The 20,540-nt window shown below is 48.5% G+C and overlaps 2 protein-coding genes across 4 annotated transcripts; one reads left to right on the top strand and one right to left on the bottom strand.

Moving 5' to 3' along the window:
- Positions 1-722: 722 nt before the first annotated feature.
- Positions 723-10,594, top strand: LOC310670432 (zinc finger protein 500-like). The gene is made up of 5 exons (XM_083425793.1): positions 723-1,064; positions 3,172-4,073; positions 6,305-6,440; positions 7,546-9,554; positions 9,815-10,594. The coding sequence occupies exons 2-4, from the start codon at positions 3,357-3,359 to the stop codon at positions 8,358-8,360; spliced, it is 1,668 nt and encodes a 555-aa protein (XP_083281919.1). The 5' UTR covers positions 723-1,064; positions 3,172-3,356; the 3' UTR covers positions 8,361-9,554; positions 9,815-10,594.
- Positions 10,595-12,593: 1,999 nt separating this feature from the next.
- On the bottom strand, positions 12,594-20,030 carry LOC310670332 (uncharacterized protein). Of its 3 annotated transcripts, none has more exons than XM_083425520.1 (4): positions 19,817-20,030; positions 16,854-17,624; positions 16,588-16,714; positions 12,594-15,329 (listed from the first exon to the last, which is right to left on the bottom strand). In XM_083425520.1, exons 1-4 carry the CDS (start codon positions 19,892-19,894, stop codon positions 14,404-14,406), a joined length of 1,902 nt encoding a protein of 633 aa, XP_083281646.1. In that variant the 5' UTR covers positions 19,895-20,030; the 3' UTR covers positions 12,594-14,403. The 3 variants fall into 3 exon arrangements, with proteins under 3 accessions (XP_083281646.1, XP_083281647.1, XP_083281648.1); XM_083425521.1 differs by lacking the exon at positions 19,817-20,030 and adding an exon at positions 19,677-19,810; XM_083425522.1 differs by lacking the exon at positions 19,817-20,030 and adding an exon at positions 19,682-19,810.
- Between the last annotated feature and the right edge of the window lie 510 nt (positions 20,031-20,540).

Here is a 20,540-nt window from a genome sequence, read left to right as displayed (position 1 = left end):
CAGCATGGGGGGATAGGAAGAAGGGAATGGAGTCAGCAAAGCCAGAGCCTCACCCCACAAGAATGATCCCACACAGAAGGAAACGTGGTGTGTAAAGTGCTCTCCTTGTGGGAAGGCAAAGTTGATGACTTAAGTCATGATTTACGATGCTGGGTAGCAGAGAAGATACATGCCACATTCACCATACGTTTAAAGCACTGTGATGTCACTTGGAACAGCCATGTCTTCCCCCAAATAATCCTGGGAGTTGTTAAGGGTGCTGGGAATTGTCAGGAGATGTCCCATCACAGAGCTACAACTTGCAGAGTGGTGTAACGGTCAATATCTCTTCACAGGAAGCCTTGAGAATTGTAGCTCTGTCAGAATAGTCTTCTCAGGAGTTTGGACACACTCCTTTTGCAGGGTGGCAGCAGGTTTAAATTCATCCAAATGAAGTTGGGAAATCTTAATAAATAATAATAATAATAATATGCATCAGCAATAAAAACAATGGCACAATTTTATATTCAAACCATTACAATGATTAAAAATATATACGTAAAAAACGCTTTCATCTCCAAAAACAATTTCGAATCTGATACAGATAGAAAGGAGGGATAGAAGCCCAAGGACAGCTCTTTCCTGTGACCCTCCAGGTGTTAATGAACTACAACTCCCATCATCCCCCAGCAGGCATGGCCCAATGGCCAGGAATTCTGGGAGCTGTAGTCCAAGCAACATCTGACGACCCGCAGGATTCCCCAGCCCTGTTTTTGCCCGAGAAAGCTCACAGAAAAGCAGCCCAGGCCTGTTTGGAAAAGGTTAAATCTACCGAGTGCAACCGCGATTCCTAGCAACGCCGGGCAATGTCAGAAGGGAAGTATCAGGAATTGTGAAGCCACTTCCTCCCCCCCCTCAAACCCCACTTTCTAAGAGAGCCCTGGTGGGAAACTGGCTTTTTTAAAAAATGAAATAAAATATAAATATATATTTCTCAGGCTGCTGAGAGGAAGTCTGGGTCAGAAGTGCCCTTATTCATGGGCCATGCACAGCGCAGAGAGCATTGCTAAGCCAGCCAAGGAGAGGTGAGTGCAAAAAGTGGGGGGCGGGGGGCATTGAAAGCTGAGAAATAATTTCCAGGGGGGCACAAAGGAACAGCAGCAGCTGCTGCAAAGGGAACCCTGGGCTGCAAAGGGGCGAAACAACTTTTGCAAGAGGAGAGAGGAGAACAGCCTGCTGAGAGATGCAACAATAGGGGGGGGGGGAGAGGAACACAAAACCCTGACACTTCAATTTCGCTTAGGTCTGACCTCCAAATCTGTGGCTTGTTGTTGTTGTTGTTGTTGTTATTTAGTCATGTCCGACTCTTCGTGACCCCATGGACCAGAGCACGCCAGGCACTCCTGTCTTCCACTGCCTCCCGCAGTTTGGTCAGACTCATGCTGGTAGCTTTGAGAACACTGTCCAACCATCTCGTCCTCTGCCGTCCCCTTCTCCTTGTGCCCTCCATCTTTCCCAACATCAGGGTCTTTTCCAGGGAGTCTTCTCTTCTCATGAGGTGGCCAAAGTATTGGAGCCTCAGCTACACGATCTGTCCTTCCAGTGAGCACTCAGGGCTGATTTCCTTCAGAATGGAGAGGTTTGTTCTTCTTGCCGTCCATGGGACTCTCAAGAGTCTCCTCCAGCAGCATAATTCAAAAGCATCAATTCTTCAGCGATCAGCCTTCTTTATGGTCCACTTCCATACATCACGACTGGGAAAACCATAGCTTTAACTATACGGACCTTTGTTGGCAAGGTGATGTCTCTACTTTTTAAGATGCTGTCTAGGTTTGTCATTGCTTTTCTCCCAAGAAGCAGACGTCTTTTAATTTCGTGGCTGCTGTCACCATCTGCTCATGGAGCCCAAGAAAGTAAAATCTCTCACTGCCTCCATTTCTTCCCCTTCTATTTGCCAGGAGGTGATGGGCCCAGTGGCCATGATCTTACTTTTTTTGATGGTGGAAACCTGCAAAGGCGAGATTTTGCCCCCCTTGAAAACCAGTGGGATAGGGAGCTGGAGTCTAGGAGACAGTGACACTTGGAGGGCTTCAACAGAGGATTAGACAAATTCATGGAGGACAGGGTCTTGCTTGAAACCTGCAGGCGTTGTGAGCAGTGTTAGAAATTAGCCAGCTGCCTGGCACAGTTTGCTACTGGCATAGGTCCAGTCATGACCATGTGGAGATCTCTGGGTGCCAGGCTGACGACTGACATCTCCATCTGGCTGCCCCCCCCCAGCTTTCTTAAGGAGAAGATCTTGTTTATTGCATTTATATCCCGCCTTTTTATCCAAGGAGTACATGGTTCACACACACACCCCCAGTTGATCCTCACAACGACTCTGTGAGGTAGGTAAAGAGGCTGCGACTGGCCCAAGGTCACCCAGTCAGCTTCATGACTGAGTGGGGATTCGAACGCCGATCTCCCAGGTCCTTTTCCGACACTCTAACCCAGCGTCTCCCAAATTTTGGTCTCCAGCTGTTTTTGGACTACAACTCCCATCATCCCTAGCTGGCAAGACTAGTGGTCAGGGATGATGGGAACTGTAGTTCAAAAGCAGCTGGAAACCTAAGTTTGGGAAACACTGCTCTAACCACAACAACATCCTGGCTTCCTGGGGAACTTCTGCTATGGGGCAGATCTATAAATTAAGTTGGTAAATAAATATGGGCAGAACAGAATGTCTTTAGAGAAGGATCTGAAATACTTTCCTTGAAGCTTGAATTTGTTTTACTCTGGATCGGGCATAGGCAAACTCTGGCCCTCCAGATGTTTGGGACTACAGTTCCCATCACCCCTAGCTAACAGGATCAGTGGTCAGGGATGATGGGAATTATAGTCCCAAACATCTGGAGGGCCAGAGTTTGCCTATGCCTGCTCTGGATTGGTTCATTTGGTGTTTTAATGCGTTGTAAACCAGAGCAGGATTCTTCCTTTTTTAATTTTAATTTTTGATTTTCAGCTTTTACAAACACTTCAGCCAGAAAAACAAAGTCTTTACAAATCCACTTCTTATGTTCTTTTGCTCTGCAGCTATCACTGCCCTGTGGGGCTTACTATTTACCATTCTTATTCTCCCTCTCTCTCTCTCTCTCTCTCTCTCTCTCTCTCTCTCTCTCTCCCCCCACCTTTGTCTCTCTTCCTATTTAGGAGAAGCGCATCTACCTTCCTGAGAACCAAATGGGAGACCCTTGATTGTGACTCCAAGAGAAGCCCCTTATCTCTAGAGGGTTAAGACATCGGAGGCTGTCCCGCATTGGAAGCGGGAGACTGGAATTGTTTGAAAGAGAAGCAGGGGGACGCAGCTAGCTGCAGGCACCCCAGAGCCTCTGAAAATGGAGGAGCAGGACACGGCCGGCTCCAAATTGTGGCAGGGGATGCGGGGGGAAGGACAGAGAGTCCCGCAAGTGGCCCATGTGGGGAGCATCGGGACCTTCGTGAGCAAGGATCTCCCACCCCAGATCAAGCGGGAGCCAGAGGAGGGGCTGCAGCAGCAGCAGCAGCACTGGGAGACCCAGTGGCAGCAGTTCTTGCAGAGCGCGCAGGCCCCAGACTCCGGATCACAGCCTCATTCCGTCTCTGGGGAGGAGGCCAAGGAAATCCAGGCCTCGTTCCAAGGTGTTGCCAATGCCGCGCAGTGGCCGAAGGGTGGCTGGGTGACCCAGGCTGTGCCGGGCCTCGGCGGCGAAGCCCAGAAGGTCTACCGAAGCCTGGACTTCTTCGTGAAGGTGAAGGAGGAGGCCACGAGCGAGGGGGCCCTGCGGCCAGAGACACGGCGCCAGCGCTTCCGCCACTTCTGCTACCAGGAGGCCAAAGGGCCCCGCGAGGTTTGCCAAAGGCTCCGGGAGCTCTGCTGTCAGTGGCTGACACCTGAGAGGCACAGCAAGGAGCAGATCCTGGAGCTGCTGATCCTGGAGCAGTTCCTGATCATCCTGCCCCTGGAGATGCAGAGCTGGGTACGCGAGAGCGAGCCAGAGAGCTGTGCCCAGGCAGTGGCCCTGGCAGAAGGCTTCCTGATGGGGCGGCAAAACGGCAAGAGATGCAGGCAGCAGGTGAGAGGCCTCGATGGTGTGGGTTGGGTTTGGAGGCAACCCAGTTTGTGTGTTGCTTGATTTATTATTTACTAAATTGATCGGTTGCTTTTTTGCTGTAGAAACTCAAAGCGGCTTACAGCATTTTAAGCAACACAACGAAACATCCTTCCCTTGCATAGATCAGGGGTCTGCAACCTTTCAGACAAAAAGAGCCACTTGGACCCGTTTCCGAAGAAAAAAAAACTGGGAGCCACAAAACTCGTGATTATAAAAATAACTTTTTTGTCACTTTTTATTATTTCTTTGTTTGACCCCTCAGAATTACTCCTCCTCATAGAAATAAACGTTAAATTAACAAGTTACCTTTTTTTGTGTGTGTGTTCTTCACTCCCCTTCAAAACAGTGACCAGCGTACATGTCCCCTTTCAATGCAGTGACCAGCGTACATGCCCCTTACAATGTAGCGGGCGGGCGGGAAGGTGACGTCGGGACGGTGCGTGACTAACGCACGCACTGCCCCATGCGACGTCACAGCCAGTACAGCGCCCACCACAGTGGGGAGTGTCGGGGCGCACAATGCGCCTCCTCCCCTCGCTAGTATCTGCCCCGGAGCCGCGGCAAAGGTGTAAAAGAGCCACATGCGGCTCCGGAGCCGCGGGTTGCAGACCCCTGCCATAGATAGTTAAGAGCCAAAGGCCTGGGGAGAGATAAATGTTTTTGTCTGGTGCCCATAGGAGCCAACGTCTAGGAGCTAAGGTCTTTTTGGCCCCCCATAAAATATTTCAGGGGTCTGGGCCCCCCTAAAGTTGATGGGCAGTGCCATTCAAATGGTGTGTGTATGCCATGTCTTATGATCAATTATGTGGAGCAGGGCTTACCTGACACCCCCAACCAATATTTTATTCAGGTTGGCACCCCTGCTGCCACCTAAAGATATGTAAGGAAGGCACCTGGCGAGCCTCCCTGGGGAAAGCATTCCACAAGCGGGGAGCCACCGCAGAAAAGGCCCTCTTCTAGGGTTGCCATTATTACTACAGTGGTACCTCGGGTTAAGTACTTAATTCATTTCGGAGGTCCGTTCTTAACCTGAAACTGTTCTTAACCTGAGATGCCACTTTAGCTAATGGGGCCTCCTGCTGCTGCCGCACCACCGCCGCACGATTTCTGTTCTCATCCTGAAGCAAAGTTCTTAACCCAAGGTACTATTTCTGGGTTAGCGGAGTCTGTAACCTGAAGCGTATGTAACACGAGGTACCACTGTATTATACAGTGGTGCCTCGCAAGACGAAAAGAATCCGTTCTGCCAGTCTCTTCGTCTTGCGGTTTTTTTCGTCTTGCGAAGCAAGCCCATTAGCGGATTAGCGCTATTAGCGCTATTAGCGCTATTAGCAGTTTAGCGGCTATTAGCGGCTATTAAAGGCTTAAGGGATTAGCGGATTAGCTGCTAAAAGGCTATTAGCGGCTATTAAAGGTTTAAAGGATTAGCGGATTAGCTGCTAAAAGGCTATTAGCGGCTTAGATCAGCTGATAAGCGGCTTAGATCAGCTGTTAGGCGGCTTAGCCATCAGCTGTCAAGCGGCTTAGCTAACAGCTGTTAAGCGGCTTAGGGACTGGGGGAAAAGGGGGGGAGGGGGGAAAAACCTGCAGAACTCGCAAGACATTTTCGTCCTGCGAAGCAAGCCCATAGAAAATTCGTTTTGCGAAGCACCTCCAAAACGGAAAACCCTTTCGTCTAGCGGGTTTTCCGTCTTGCGAGGCATTCGTCTTGCGGGGCACCACTGTAGTAACACTCACACATAATAGGCAAAATGTAGGTGAGCAGCAGCATCTGGTTCCCCATCTCATTTATTAACAGCCTGATGGCCACCAGGGAGTGCGGGTGGGCAGGGAAACAATGGCTGTGGTGGTGAAGGCGCCACACGTAAAATAGTTGCTTTCCCAAATGTGGCCTCAGCAGTGTCCGTAAACACCCCCCTTGGAGCTGTCTGCCAGTGCACCTGGAGGAGCAAGGGTGTAACAATTCTAAACATCACTTCATTATTATTCACGTACCGCCGGTTGTAAGGAGGAGAGGCAGGGGGGTCTTGTGTTCGAATCCTGCTTGCTGGTTTCCCACAGGCATCTGGTGAGCCACTGTGAGAACAGCATGCTGGGCTTAGATGGGCCATTTACCCGGTATCTAGCTCCGTTCTTAGGTTTTCAATGTATGTTCTTAATGTCTGTCCATCCGTCTCCCTGCTCTCTTTCAGCTGCCAGCACCACCTTTTGCGGAGGTGGCTGTGAATTCCTCTGAAGTGGACCAGATCCTGTCCGACACTTGGAACAGGCAGCTCTGCAGAATAGCCAAGCAGGATCAGAGCAAGGAGGAAAACCAACTCAGTAATGGTGAACACGGAGGGGCTGTTTGATCAGGGGGTGGGAAAACTTTTCCAGCCTGGGGGTTTGAACTCTCTCCTGGGCAACCTCTTGAGACCTGCATCCCAGTGGTGGGTGCAGCATTATTATTATTATTATTATTATTATTATTATTATTATTAGACATCCCTTCATCTGTAGATCTCAGGGCGGTTCACAACGTAAAATTACGATATAAAAAACCACAAAATACCGTATTTTTCGCTCTATAACACGCACCAGACCATAACACGCACATAGTTTTTAGAGGAGGAAAACAAGAAAAAAAATATTCTAAACAAAATAGTGGATATATGATTTTTGTGGTTCATGCTGTGGCCACAGACATGTGATCTGACAGTGAGTTTGGAGTAGCCCAATGCAAAAATCCTGAGGATCCATGTGGATCCATGCATTGTAACCACGGAGGAGGGAAGGAAGGGAAAACATGGATCCTCTGCTCACGACTGCAGCAGATCCCCCCCCCCCCCGCCACCCGCAGGCATTCGCTCCATAACACGCACAGACATTTCCCCTTACTTTCTAGGAGGAAAAAAGTGAGTGTTATGGTGCAAAAAATACGGTACATTATAAAAAGAACAACAAAAACAAACCAATAATCCCTGCATTTATCTCAGATTTTAATCTTCAAGCTGTTGTTGTACAATGTTTTAAATGTATTTTTTATTCTTGTGAAAGCTGTCCCAGTTGTGCTTTTTGAGGTGGTTTTTGACCGTAATAAAAGTATGTATGTATGTAATCCCTGCTCCCATAACACATTTAAATAGGCATCAGATGTCAATCAGCCAAAGGCCTGGCTGAAGAGGAAAGTTTTTACCTGGTGCCTAAATATGCATAATGAAGGCACCAGGTGAACCTCCCTAGGGAGAGCACACCACAAACAGGGAGCCACCACAGAAAAGGCCCCTTCTCATGTTACCACCCTCTGGACCTCTTGTGGAGGAGGCCACACGAATAAGGGCCTCAATTGACGATCACAGGCTCCGGGACGGTTCATATGGGAAGAGGTGGTCCTTGAGATACTGCAGTTCTGAGCATTTTGCCTCTGTATAATAAGCTCTTCTTATCTCCGCAGCTGACCAGCAGGTGGGAGATAACCTTCATCGCCAGGAAGGCTCCGACCAGGTGGAGCCGCACGATGCATCCATGAGAATCGGCTTGGTCTTCCAGAATTACGAGGAGGGAACTGTGCTGTTGGGTCAGAAGGCGCTGGCAGGCAAGCAGGACCCTGAAAGTAGAAGGGGTGGAGCTGTGGCCTGTTGGGAAGGCGGCTTCCACAGGAAGGAACCCAAAGCCCAGGATTGTGTGGAGGTGAAACCGCACAGCGGCACCAACGGAAGCTTCCGGCCGAGCCAAGGCATCCTTAAGCAGGAAGCAGTCGCCGGGGACGAGAAACCGTTCAAGTCCTCGGCCTTTTCTCCGAGCCCAGGCCTCCTCGTCCCACAGGAGAGGAGCCACGCGGGGGACAGGCGCTATAAATGCTCCGAGTGTGGGAAGAGTTTCAACCAAAAGCGGTACCTGGCGGGGCACCGGAGAATCCACCGAGGGGAAACCCCATACAAATGCTCCGACTGCGGGAGGAGCTTCAACCGGAAGTGGAACCTCATTGCTCACAAGAGAATCCACTCGGGGGAGAACCCTTACAAGTGCTCAGACTGCGGGAAAACATTCAGCCAGAAGGGTAACCTTATGACCCACGTGAGGATCCACACGGGGGAGAAGCCCTACAAGTGCGCTGAGTGCGGGAAGCGCTTCAGCCAGAGGGCGGGCCTCACCTCGCACCGGAAGAGCCACATCAAAATCAACAGCGTAGGAAAAGCCACCTTGGGGTATCTGATTTTCCTAAACCTCAGCGAATCTGGGCAAGAGGGGAGCCCCGTAGAAGCTTAGGAGTTGGGCGGGAAGCTCCGTGCAGAGCTCGAAAACATTCTTTGTCCGGGAAAAAGGAAGGGAAGGAGGAAACCCTTAGAATTCCCAACTGTGATAGAAACAGGCTGAGGATGCGTAGGATTGAGAAGAAGTTCTGTAAATGCTGCGACTGAATGACACTGGGACAGAACTATCATTCGCAACTCATCAAACGGCAGGCTGTGGTGGCACGAGACTCTTAATTGTAGGTTCGAGCTGCATGTTGGGCAAAGGGTTCCTGCATGGCCGGGGTTGGACTAGATGACCCATGTGGTCCCTTCTGACTCTGCAATCCTATGAAAAGTGTTCTGGGCTATATGGGAAGGGCTGCATCTCAGTGGTAGAGCGTGTGCGTTCAATTTCTGACATCTCCAGTTAGCGTCAACGATGCTAAGCTCGATGGACCAGTGGTCTGCCACAGAATGAAGCAGCGTCCTTTGTTTAAGCAGCTCTCATTTAGAAGGACTGGGATCTCACTTAGTCTTTAAGAAAATAGACCGAAACTCAGAGGTAGAGCATCTGCTTTTACATGCAGATCTCAGGTTTGATTCCTGGCCTCTCTAGGTAGGGCATTCCTCTGCAGAACCAATGCTCAGTAAAGGCCAGGCGTAGTCTGACCTCTGTGTAAGCAAACCGGAATGAATGCTGAAGAAACAGGTTGCCTGGAGGAGCCCAGGTCTGACCAGGGTTTACGTGGGTGGAGGTGGGCAGATGCCCTGCAGTTAAACTTGGTGGTCCTGTGGACTTTGCTGCAGAACAGCATGTCTTAAAGGCACACCAACAGGCTGCTTCAAAAGTTGACAGTCGTAGTTTATGGCCCTGAGGGTCTTGATTCAGCATCAGGAGGCTCTGGGTAGGGGATACAGTGGTACTTTGGTTCTTGAACCTAATCCATTCCTGGAGTCCATTCGACTTCCGAAACCGTTCAAAAACCAAGGCACAATTTCCAATTGGCTGCAGGAGCTTCCTGCACTCAAGCGGAAGCCACATTGGATGTTCAGCTTCTGAAAAACTTTCGCAGACCGGAACACTTACTTCCGGGTTTGGGAGCCAATTTGTTTGGGAGCAAAGCCCTTCAGGAACCAAGGTACCATTGTACCACTGTATTCTTCTGCAAACCAGCTGCTATGTTTTCTGCAAGGCATTAACATAGTCGAGGGCACCCTTGGAATCTTAGTCGCAGAACAAGCACCGTATTTTTCGCTCTATAAGACGCACCAGACCACAAGACGCACCTAGTTTTTGGAGGAGGAAAACAAGAAAAAAAATATTCTGAATCTCAGAAGCCAGAACAGCAAGAGGGATCGCTGCGCAGCGAAAGCAGCAATCCCTCTTGCTGTTCTGGCTTCTGGGATACCTGCGCAGCCTGCATTCGCTCCATAAGACGCACACACATTTCCCCTTACTTTTTAGGAGGGAAAAAGTGAGTCTTATAGAGCAAAAAATACGGTATTTTCTAGGCTGCCTCCATGGTGCAACCGGCGCAGACTATTTGTTTGTGCTGCATTCAAAATGGTTTTTGTTTTTTATTAAAAAAAAATCAAAAGCCAGAGCACAGCTTCAAAAGGTTAGTGGGAAATGATTTGGTGTTTTTTAACGAACCACCTTCTAGAATCCAGTGTTTTCGGGTTGTAGTTACATATACCAAATAATTACAAAAACAATCTATGCAGACCATGAGAGGGTTCCATGCGATTAATGTGCCACAACATTCACCAGCTTGATGCTGTCCATCTCTCATCAGCCCCAGCTGTAGTCCAAATCATCTCAAGGTTGCCTGGTTGAAGAAGACTGACACACTGAACAGATTAGACTGGCCTCTGTGCTTTGCCTTCCCAGCCTCCAAAACTCACTTTCCCCCCAGAGCTTCACACCATTCCTGTTCCCTAGAATTTTCTTACAGCCCAGCCGATATCCTGTTCATCATCTCAGCAGAAGTTTGATTATTGCCAACGTTCTGTAGCTGGTCAGTCCCCCTCTGTGACCTCACAGGGGCTCAGCCAATGGCTGCAAGGAGGGAATGGGCACCAAAAAAGCAAAATGGGACACTGTTAATGTGGGAGAGGGAATAATAAAATCCCAGGAAGATACTTTAAAAATGAGCAACGTTTTACTTAATTGGGAAAGGGCACAACAAAGGAAGGAAAAAAACCTGTGTTATAAAGCTTAACTCTCAAAAGTTTGCTCACATTGCAATAAAATTTGTTTGCCTCTTTGTTTTTCTTGCGTTGGTGGTTTAACACATTTGCTTATATGAAGCTGATATCTGGGCAAGGTCCATGTTGCAGTTTTCTAGTATTCCCTTTCTAAGCCCTAGATCGTGGGTAGGCAAACTAAGGCCCGGGGGCCGGATCAGGCCCAATCACCTTCTAAATTCGGCCTGCGGACGGTCCAGGAATCAGTGTGTTTTTACATGAGTAGAATGTGTCCTTTTATTTAAAATACATCTCTGGGTTATTTGTGGGGCATAGGGATTCATCCATATATATATATTTTTCCAAAATATAGTCTGGCCCTCCACAAGGCCTGAAGGACAGTGGTCTGGCCCCCTGCTGAAAATGTTTGCTGACCCCTGCCCTAGATTCCAGGACGGTGCAAAGGAATTGATTGGCAGAAAGAGTCCAAAGCAGACAAAAGCTTCAGAAAAGTGGAGCAACCATATTCCAAGGCAGTGTACCTCTGCTGATTGGTTGACGCTGTAGCCCAAGAGGGTGGGGTTTTTTTCCGGCCAGAAGGCTGAATTCCCTTCTGAGCAAATTTATCAGGAAGTCGCATGCCAGGGGTGAGTGGGCCCAGAAGCAAAAGTAGGGGGGGGGGGCGAGTAGGCTAGTTTCTACAGCTGGTTAGAGCGAGGGGCTGATAATGCCAAGGTTGCAGGTTCAATCCCCGTCAGCGACAGCTGCATATTCCTGCATCACAGGAGGTTGGACTCGATGATCCTCGGGGTCCCTTCCAACTCTACATACAATTCTATGATTGTAAGACTTACACGGGTGGCGCTGTGGGTTAAAGCCTCAGCACCTAGGACTTGCCAATCAAAAGGTCAGCAGTTCGAATCCTCGTGGCGGGGTGCGCTCCCGTCGCTCGGTCCCAGCGCCTGCCAACCTAGCAGTTCGAAAGCACTCTCGGGTGCAAGTAGATAAATAGGGACCGCTTACTAGCGGGAAGGTAAACGGCGTTTCCGTGTGTGGCTCTGGCTCGCCAGAGCAGCGATGTCACGCTGGCCACGTGACCCGGAAGTGTCTCCAGACAGCGCTGGCCCCCGGCCTCTGAGTGAGATGGGCGCACAACCCTAGAGTCTGTCAAGACTGGCCTGTACGGGCAGGGGTACCTTTACCTTTACCTTAAGACTTACACCCCACTCTAGCCTCCTTCCAGGGTAGCAAGCAAGGACACATTCCAGCCAGGCATAAACACTCAAGGAGGGTGTGGAGCAAGGTGGCTCAGGGGTGTGTTGAGTGAATGTTCAGAGCAGCAGGTGGAGAGGCCCAGCAAGCCACCTTTGCCCATCCAGCATGGAGCCAGAGAAGGGAGAGCTTCCACCTGGAAGCCTTGCTTGCGAGTTTCCAAAGTTACCTGCGTCTTTGCTCTTGGAAGAAAACCATGGCAAGGTGTGCTCCAGAAGGGCTTTATACATTTCTATCCCTCTGTGGGCACCTCACAGCCCCGAGGTAGATCTGACCAGGACTTCATTCATGCCACAAGTTGCAAAACCTCCAGCAGGGAGCTTTAAAAATTGTCTTTGATCCTATTGGTAAGGGGTTTGTTTTCATAATAAAAATACAGCATTTCCCCCTCCGCTACTCTGTGTGTGGAGCATTATTTTGGATGCATCCAGCAACAAGGGGTTGGGGAACATCTGGAGCTCAGGTCTAATCCAGCTGCCCAGGTTTCCTTGTTTAGCCTGCTGGGTCTTTGGAGCAAGCCCCGCCCAGCTGTCCTACAGCCGGATGTCTACCGTGGAGCAGGTAAAAGGGTAGGTAGCTGGGAAGGACGTAAAGGGGTTTTGCAAAGCTCCATTGCCCAGCTCTGCCCAGAACCCAACTGGATGTTGGGAAGAGCTGCACAAAGGACTTTTGGCAGGTGTCAATCACCTGACAACATTACAACATTGGATGGTGGAGGGCTGGGTTGTCCCTAAGAGGCAGAAGCCAAGAATGGGGATAAAAATCTATAGGACTGGAAGCTTAAAAGAAATGTTGAGCTAATAGTAAGGCCAGTTTAGATAAATGCTTTTATTATGCTCAATGCATGCATATAAAAACTGAAGACAGCAAGCGCCATCTTTCGAGAGGCATTCCTGAAATGCCTCATATATATGAATAATCTCAGAAGAAAGATTGTCTTTTCTCCCTTTAGAGCATTTCTTTTTCTTCTATGCACATTTATTTGATGAATGTGATTCATTCAACAACTTTGCTTTAAACTCTTCGCTGTGCACCACCCCAGTGCCAATTTATGAGGTAACACGGCCCTTGCCAATGGTGTGTGACCAAGTGCTTTCATTTACATGCCCCAAATCTTTCTGCGTTCAGCTTCCTTGGATCTCGTGGATGGAGAACAGAGGCAGAACGCTAAGAAGCGTAAGTTTTACTTTGACATTTCCAGAGCCCAAATCACTTTAGATCAGGGTCTGCGGAACCTTTTGGCCCCCCAGATGGTGCTGGGACTCCAACTCCCATCAGCCCCTGCAGCCACCATGGCCAATGATCAAGGAGGATGGGAGCTGGAGTCCTGCCACATCTGGGGCGCCAGGGGTTTCCCGTCCCTGACTTACACTATACCGGTGGTCAGGTTAATGGAAATAAAAGCTATTAGTTTGGACTGGGGGAAAAGCAGTGTTTGTTATGCCTGTTATACGGAAGTATCTTTAAGCCAGGGGCGGGGAATCTGCAGCCCTCCAGCTGTGGCTCTCCTAGTTTCCATAATGCCAAACTGCAGGTTATGCTGCCTAGGGGCTGCCCCATCCATGAGTCTTGCCTCAGGATATGAGGCTCAGAGGTGGGGCAGAAGATCCAGGCCCACGAGGAGTGAACCATTCTCCTGATCTGCCACTGTTGCGGCCTACTCCATTGTGCCCCATCCACCGCAGCCTTTTCAGTCTCCATTTTCTTCCCTTTGTCTTGGGGGGGAGGGGAGGAATGGCACCATTGGAGTTGGCAGTGTCATCTGTGGGGGACACAGGGAGTCACCCTCAGCAGGTGTGTGTGGCAGGACTCGTTGAGGGTGAAGCAGCACCGCTGTTTTGCCTCAGCGGCAGCCCTGGAAGTCCAAATATCGTCTGGAGGACTACCAGCCCCTCACACCCACAAGCCATACCACACTACTATACCCATAAGTGGCTAAACCAGACATGGCGCCTGCCACAAAATGTCGTACTGTGTAGTGTGGGTATTCCCTCCCGTTCGCAGACCTACAATCCCCTGAGTATTTTAAACACTCAGTCCCTCTTGGCAGAAAACTATGGGCATGGTAGTTCTGTGAGTGGGTCCATAGAAGCTGTCAATGTCCTAAAATGACAGTTCCCAGGATGCTTTGGGGCAGCCAGTGTACACTACTTTGGAAGTATACACTAGATTCTGACCAAACCAAGCCTCCTGGAGCACAATATACTCCCATCAAGTCTAGTTTGGTTCAACAGATCAGGGGCTGGGGATCAAGGAGATTGGGCGAGGAGCTTCCGCGGGTTATTGGGATGCCTGCTCCCATCAGCAACACCCAGCACAGCCAATGGCCAGAGCCGCCTGTGCGCTACTTATTGCCACCCAGGAGAAGGAGGTGAAATTTTCATGGGGAAATTTCCGGCTCAAAATTGACACAAGAAGAATCCTGTAGGATCAGAGCAAAGGCCCATCTTCGTGAGAATCTTGTTCCTCACAATGGCCAAGCAGATGCCCCAATGAGAAGCCCAAAAGCAGGACAAAGCAACAACAGCTCCCCGAAATCATTCCCCAACCACTGCCATTCAGAGTCATGCAGTTTATCCTCTCACAAATTTGTCTTAACCTCAATTCTCCTACAAAACCTACGTAGTCCCCTCCGTTGTACCAAATGCTTCGGTATGCATTTTTTCGTGTACAAGGAGTTTGGCCCTCTGAGAGAAGCTTTTCATGCAAAGCAGGCATTTGAAAGGCTTCTCTCCAGTGTGGATTCTCATGTGTGTCCTAAGGTTCCCCTTTTGGCTGAAGCTTTTCCCACACTCAGGGCACTTGAAGGGAGTCTCTCCCGTGTGGGTCCTCTCATGTATGACGAGCTTGGACTTCTGGGAGAAACTTTTGTCACAGTGACTGCATTTGTACGGGATTTCCCCTGTGTGGCTCCTCTCGTGGGCAATGAGGCTGGCCCTCTGAGAGAAGCTTTTCCCACAATAAAGGCACAGAGGCGGGTTCTCCCCCGTGTGGATTCTCTCATGAGTGATAAGGTAGCGTTTCCGGTTGAAGCTCTTCCCGCAGTGCGAACACTTGTAGGGCCTCTCACCCGTGTGAGTTCTCACGTGTTCCCTGAAGAGTGAACCGCGGCTGAAGCTTTTCCCACAGTAGGAGCACTTATATGGGGCCTCCCCGGTGTGGATCCTCGTGTGTACCAGGAGGTCCCACGTCCGAGTGAAGCTATTCCCGCAGAAAGAGCACTTATAGGGTTTCTCTCCAGTGGGGATTCTCTGATGGTTAAGAGTGGGCCGGAAGCTTCTCTTGGGATCCACACAGGTTGTTTGCCTCTCATGAAGCTGGCCCCTGTTTTCTTCCCCATCCTCGTTATCCTCCAGACAGGGAACAGTTTTCTCTAGAGTTCTCTTTGGTTCTCTTTCCACTTCCTGCTGACTCCCAAATGTTATTCCCTTCCTGTACTTCCTGAAACCCTTTTCTCTTCTCAAGGTTGCATCGTTTGGTTCCACTTGCTCAGAACGTTCCTTTTGAAGGCCCATCCCCTCCTTCTCATGCACTTGCTGGTCACCTGCAACAGTAAACAATGGTCAAATGAGCAATTCCCATATTGTGTCCATTTTTACACAGCTACAATAGCTAAACTGACTCATTAGATTAGAGTTAAGGGCGGGGGGAGGGAAGGGAACAGAGGCGTGATAGTTTTGTGACAAGACGGGGGGAAATCATTGATCACAGTAAAAAAAAAAAAAAAAAATTAAGACATTACCAGAAAGGAATGATCTAAATATAATGTTTTCAAAGAATATTGTTTTGAACATAAGTTGGTATTGTCTTAATATATTACAGTGTTGTTTACTGGACAGCATTGATAACCATTATGTCTCTAATTAGACATGTAATATACCGGTAACTCCCTGTTTATTTTTTATTTAGAAAAAATACTTGTATACTGCTGTATCATACAATAAAACTATTAAAAGCTATTGTGAATATATTTATTATTATTATTATTATTATTATTATTATTATTATTATTATTATTATTATTTACTAATTGTTTTACTCATAAAAATTACTTAAAGTGACTTACGAACACAATAGTAATTAAGTTTTGGGGTATCCCCCCCCCCCGGTAGTCTTAAAAATTGTTTATATGTATGGAATTCTTTTAAACTGTTTTAATGGTTAATGCTTTTACTGTAACACCGCGTAAATATTTTGGGGGGAACAGATTCAGAAATGGAATCTAATAAATAAAGAAATATTGTAAATAAATAAAAACAATTTTTTAAAAAGAAAGCCATTTCCTCTTTTTTTATTTTGTCTGGCACATGGTCTGAACTGATGCAGGCAGAGCACCTCAGTGAGAGCTGGGCTTAAGAAACAAAGTTTAAAGATTAAAAAAGACCCAATATTTTAAGATATAAGAAAATTAAGTTATATTAAGATATTAAAATTAAGACAAAATTAAATTAAGACAGAGGGAAGGAATTTGCTGATTGAATATATGATTTGGAATACAGAGAAGGGAGGTCTGGGAAGGTCGGAGAAATAAGTTAATGCAAGGAATATAATGAGGATAAAATTGTCTTTATTTTTTGTTTTTCTTTTTTGATATTTTTCGCTGTTTTGTGTTTGTGTTTTACTGTATTTTTCTATTTTTGCTGTGTTGTTGTTTACTTTCTGTTGCCTTATTTCTTATGTAAAACTTAATAAAACATTTATAAAAAAAAAAAGAAACAAGGGAGACGAGGAAATTCCTGAAGGGGGAAATTCCCCAGGGGTTGAAAAGCATCAAGTATATTCCATGCGCGGAGATTCCTTACCTGTCAAGTCTGTAGTTTTGTCACCTCCCTGACCAGCCGCTCTGCAGAGTTGCCCTTTCCAAAAGTTGGGAGAAACCTGGCTTGCCTCGCAGGAATTCGCAGCTGTTTCTCCAGAAGGCCTCAGCACCTGAAACAGCCACGGGAGTCCCACTGATCCACTTTTATTTAACAAAACACATCTACTGCTAGATTGTACATAAAAACATCTAAGCCGGGGTAGCCCACATGGTGCTCTCAAGATGCTGTTGGCAGTGTACAGACCTTACCTGCTGATCCCAACTCCTGGCATCTCCTTGGACTTCCTGCCTCGTCAGGAAATCCTCCACGAGGGTCACCACCTGGGTGCAGGTCTCTGGATCTTGCTCCCTGACTTGGCCCTGTATTCCCTGGGGCAGAATGGCCAGGAACTGCTCCAGAACCACCAGCTCCAGGATCTGCTCCTTGGTGTGTGTCTCCGGCTTCAGCCACCGGCGACAAAGCTCCCGGAGTCGGCTCAAGATTTCTCGGGGGCCCTTGGCTTTCTCATAGCGGAACTGCCTGAAATGCCGCCGTCGCACCTCCAAGTCCGCGGGGTCCTTGTCCAGAACCTCTACTTTGACCTGTTCTCCAGACGAGTCCAGGATCTCATCGCTGCTTTCTCCTCGGGGCCGTTGGCCAGCTTTGGCCACTCCCTCAGAGGTGACCTGACATTCATTGATGTCTTCCCTCGGTGCAGGCCTGGGCACCTGCAGATTGATCCCTCCCAAGCAAGGGGACCGCACAGCCTTCAGGAATGCCTGCCACTGGCCTTCCCAGCATTGCTGGAGCACACCCTCGCTGGGTTCCTGCTTAACCTGCGGCGACGCTTCCTCCGTCAAAACCAACGTGGCTCTGCCGACCAAATTTTTAACTGGTGGGCCTTCGCTTGTGCCTTCCTCCATGCCATCCCATAACCTGGGGCCTGCCGGATCCTGTTCCTCTGTTTTCAGATTGGCTATCCTCTCCCCTTCGGCCATTTCCTTCAGCGAGGTGAAGCACCGACGGATTCGACCGAGGATCTGGACACAAAAAGAGCGCAAGTCTGTCAGTGGTGTTAGTGCTACTCAAGAGTAGACCCATTGACATTAACCAAAAAGACAAACTTAGGTTTATTCCTTTCAAAGGGCCTGCTCTGAATATAACTTAAGTCCACATCTACACTATACTTTTAAAGCAGTATCGTGTCACTTTAAATAGCCGTGGCTTCCTGCAAAGAATCTTGGAAAATGAAGTTCTTTCATTGTGCAGGTGGAACTGTGGTCTAAACCACAGAGCCTAGGACTTGCCAATCAGAAGGTTGGCGGTTCAAATCCCTGCGATGGGGTGAGCTCCCATTGTTTGGTCCCTGCTCCTGCCAACCTAGCAGTTCGAAAGCACGTCAAAGTGCAAGTAGATAAATAGGTACTGCTCTGGCGGGAAGGTAAATGGTGTTTCCGTGCGCTGCTCTGGTTTGCCAGAAGCGGCTTAGTCATGCTGGCCACATGACCTGGAAGCTGTCTGCAGACAAATGCCGGCTCCCTCGGCCTATAGAGCGAGATGAGCGCCACAATCCCAGAGTCGTCCCCGACTGGACCCAACGGTCAGGGGTACCTTTACCTTTACCTATTCCACTCACAGAGCTCCAATTTACAGAGCTCCCTGGGATTATGGATTGATTGTTAAACCACTCTGAAAAGTGCAGCTCGGTGAGGGAACTTTCCTAACCACTCTCGGCACCCTTAAGAAACTTTTGTGTTGTGTTGTGTTGTGTTGTGTTTTTTGTTTTGTTTTGTTTTAATTTAATTTAATTTATATACTACCCTAGACCTGGAGGTCTCAGGGCAGGTCACAAAAAAGATCACAATATATAAAATCAAAATAAAAACAATAACCCAATAATACCCACCACCACCAAAAAAGTCACATTTTAAAAGGGTATAGGATGTTGATCAGGTCAACCAATGGCCTGGTTAAAAAGAAATGTTTTTGCCTGGCACCTAAAGGTATATAATGAAGGCACCAGGCGAACTTCCCTGGGGAGAGCATTCCACAAATGGGGAGCCACAGCAGAGAAGTCCCTGTCCTCGTGTTGCCACCCTCCGAACCTCTCGAGGAGGAGGCACACAAAGAAGGGCCTCAGAAGATGATCTCAGGGTCCAAGTAGGTCCATATGGGAAGAGGTGGTCCTTGAGGTGTTGCGGTCCTGAGCCATTTAAGGCTTTATAGGTCAAAAACAGCACTTTGAATTGGGCCCGGAAACTAACTGATTCTGGTGAGCAACCTGGCCACTCAATTCTGCACCAACTGAAGTTTCCAAACCATCTTCAGAGGCAGCCCTACGTATAGCGCATTGCAGCTATACTACAATTCCCAGGATTCTTTGGTGGAAGCCATGACTGTTTAAAGTGGGACGATACGGCTTTAAATATATAGTGAACTTGTAGACCTAGCTGGCAACAACCCAGTGGTGTTCTGTCCCACTTCCAATGTTAATAGCAATACTTACGAATACTGCATTATCAACAATTACAGTTGCTGTGAAGAATTAACTGTGTCATTTCATCTTTAATGGCATATACTTAAAACTTTTCAATTGTCACAGGCAGTACTTTTTGCATTTTGCCCGTGGGTACACTGTTGTTAGCTTTCAAAGGTTGCCGCAAGTCTCTTCTGCCGCTCTGCATTTACTCAAGATGCCCTTGTCTGAACGGCAGTCTGCTCTGATCTGCCAAGGAGTTTGCCAACCGAAAAACAACAGCAGCAACTGAAAAGCGCCCCATGTATTCAACATTTCCAGACAGGCAGAAATTCAACAGGAAGAGACCCCAAACTTAGAGAGGCAATTAAGAAGGCCGCACCTGTTGAATTCCCCTCCACATGCCATGCAGCGGTTTCAAAAGCATGAAGAGTGCTCTATGCATTAAACAACAGTATGCAACAGTATATTGAAACTTAGCTCAGAAATGAGAGGGCTAATTTGGACTCCAGGATCCAACGCTTCCTCCTCCACACTTTTGCATTCCCCTCCCCAATCCAGGAGAGATTTTCCTCCCTCCCTCCTACCTACCCCCCCTCTCCTGGAAAGCAGTTACCAGACTTGTTGGTCTGACTCAAAGGCGCTTCCTATGTCCTTTTGCAGCCACTGAGGACCTCGATCTCCTGGGATTTTCTATCAGTTTCTCCCAACTTTCCTGCAAATGGCCCCTCCCTCTTAAATTCCCGTTTAGCTCACCTCTCCCTGCAAGCTGAGAGCAGCAACCCCCAGTTTCCCCCAAGGAAAGGGCAAGGTGGGGACAGGAAGTGGCTTCATCAGCTTCTCAAATGGCCTGGCCGATCTAGGCACCACGCCTGCGGATCTCTATCAGCGTAACCCTTCATGCGCCATGCAGAGCTCCAGAGGCTGCTTTCAGCAGCAGATGTTGTGGTTCAAGGCACCAGAGCAGGGACCAGATGCTTTCCTTTCTATCAGTTGGCAACCTTGGCTGCCACCTTTTAAAAAGAAGAAGAAAAAAGAGTAGACGCTGCTTGCTTGAATTGTGACAGATCAGACAAATAGTTAACAATTCATGCAGCCATAATTATTATTATTATTATTATTATTATTATTATTTATTATTTGTACCCCGCCCATCTGGCTGGGTTTCCCCAGCCACTCTGGGCGGCTTCCAACAAAGATGACAAATACACTAAAATGTCACATATTAAAAACTTCCCTGAACAGGGCTGCCTTCAGATATCTTCTGAATGTCAGGTAGTTGTTTATCGCTTTGACATCTGATGGGAGGGCGTTCCACAGGGCGGGCGCCACTACCGAGAAGGCCCTCTGCCTGGTTCCCTGTAGCTTGGCCTCTTGCAGTGAGGGAACCGCCAGAAGGCCCTCGGAGCTGGACCTCAGTGTCCGGGCAGAAAGATGGTGGAGACGCTCCTTCAGATATACTGATAAGTCTGATAGGGAA

The sequence above is a fragment of the Podarcis tiliguerta genome (genome assembly GCF_965153285.1).
Source record: "Podarcis tiliguerta genome assembly, chromosome: 2".
In the NCBI taxonomy this organism is placed as follows: Eukaryota; Metazoa; Chordata; class Lepidosauria; order Squamata; family Lacertidae; genus Podarcis; species Podarcis tiliguerta.
The sequence above is the reverse complement of the archived record's forward strand: the minus strand, read 5'-3'. Positions and strand labels throughout refer to the sequence as shown.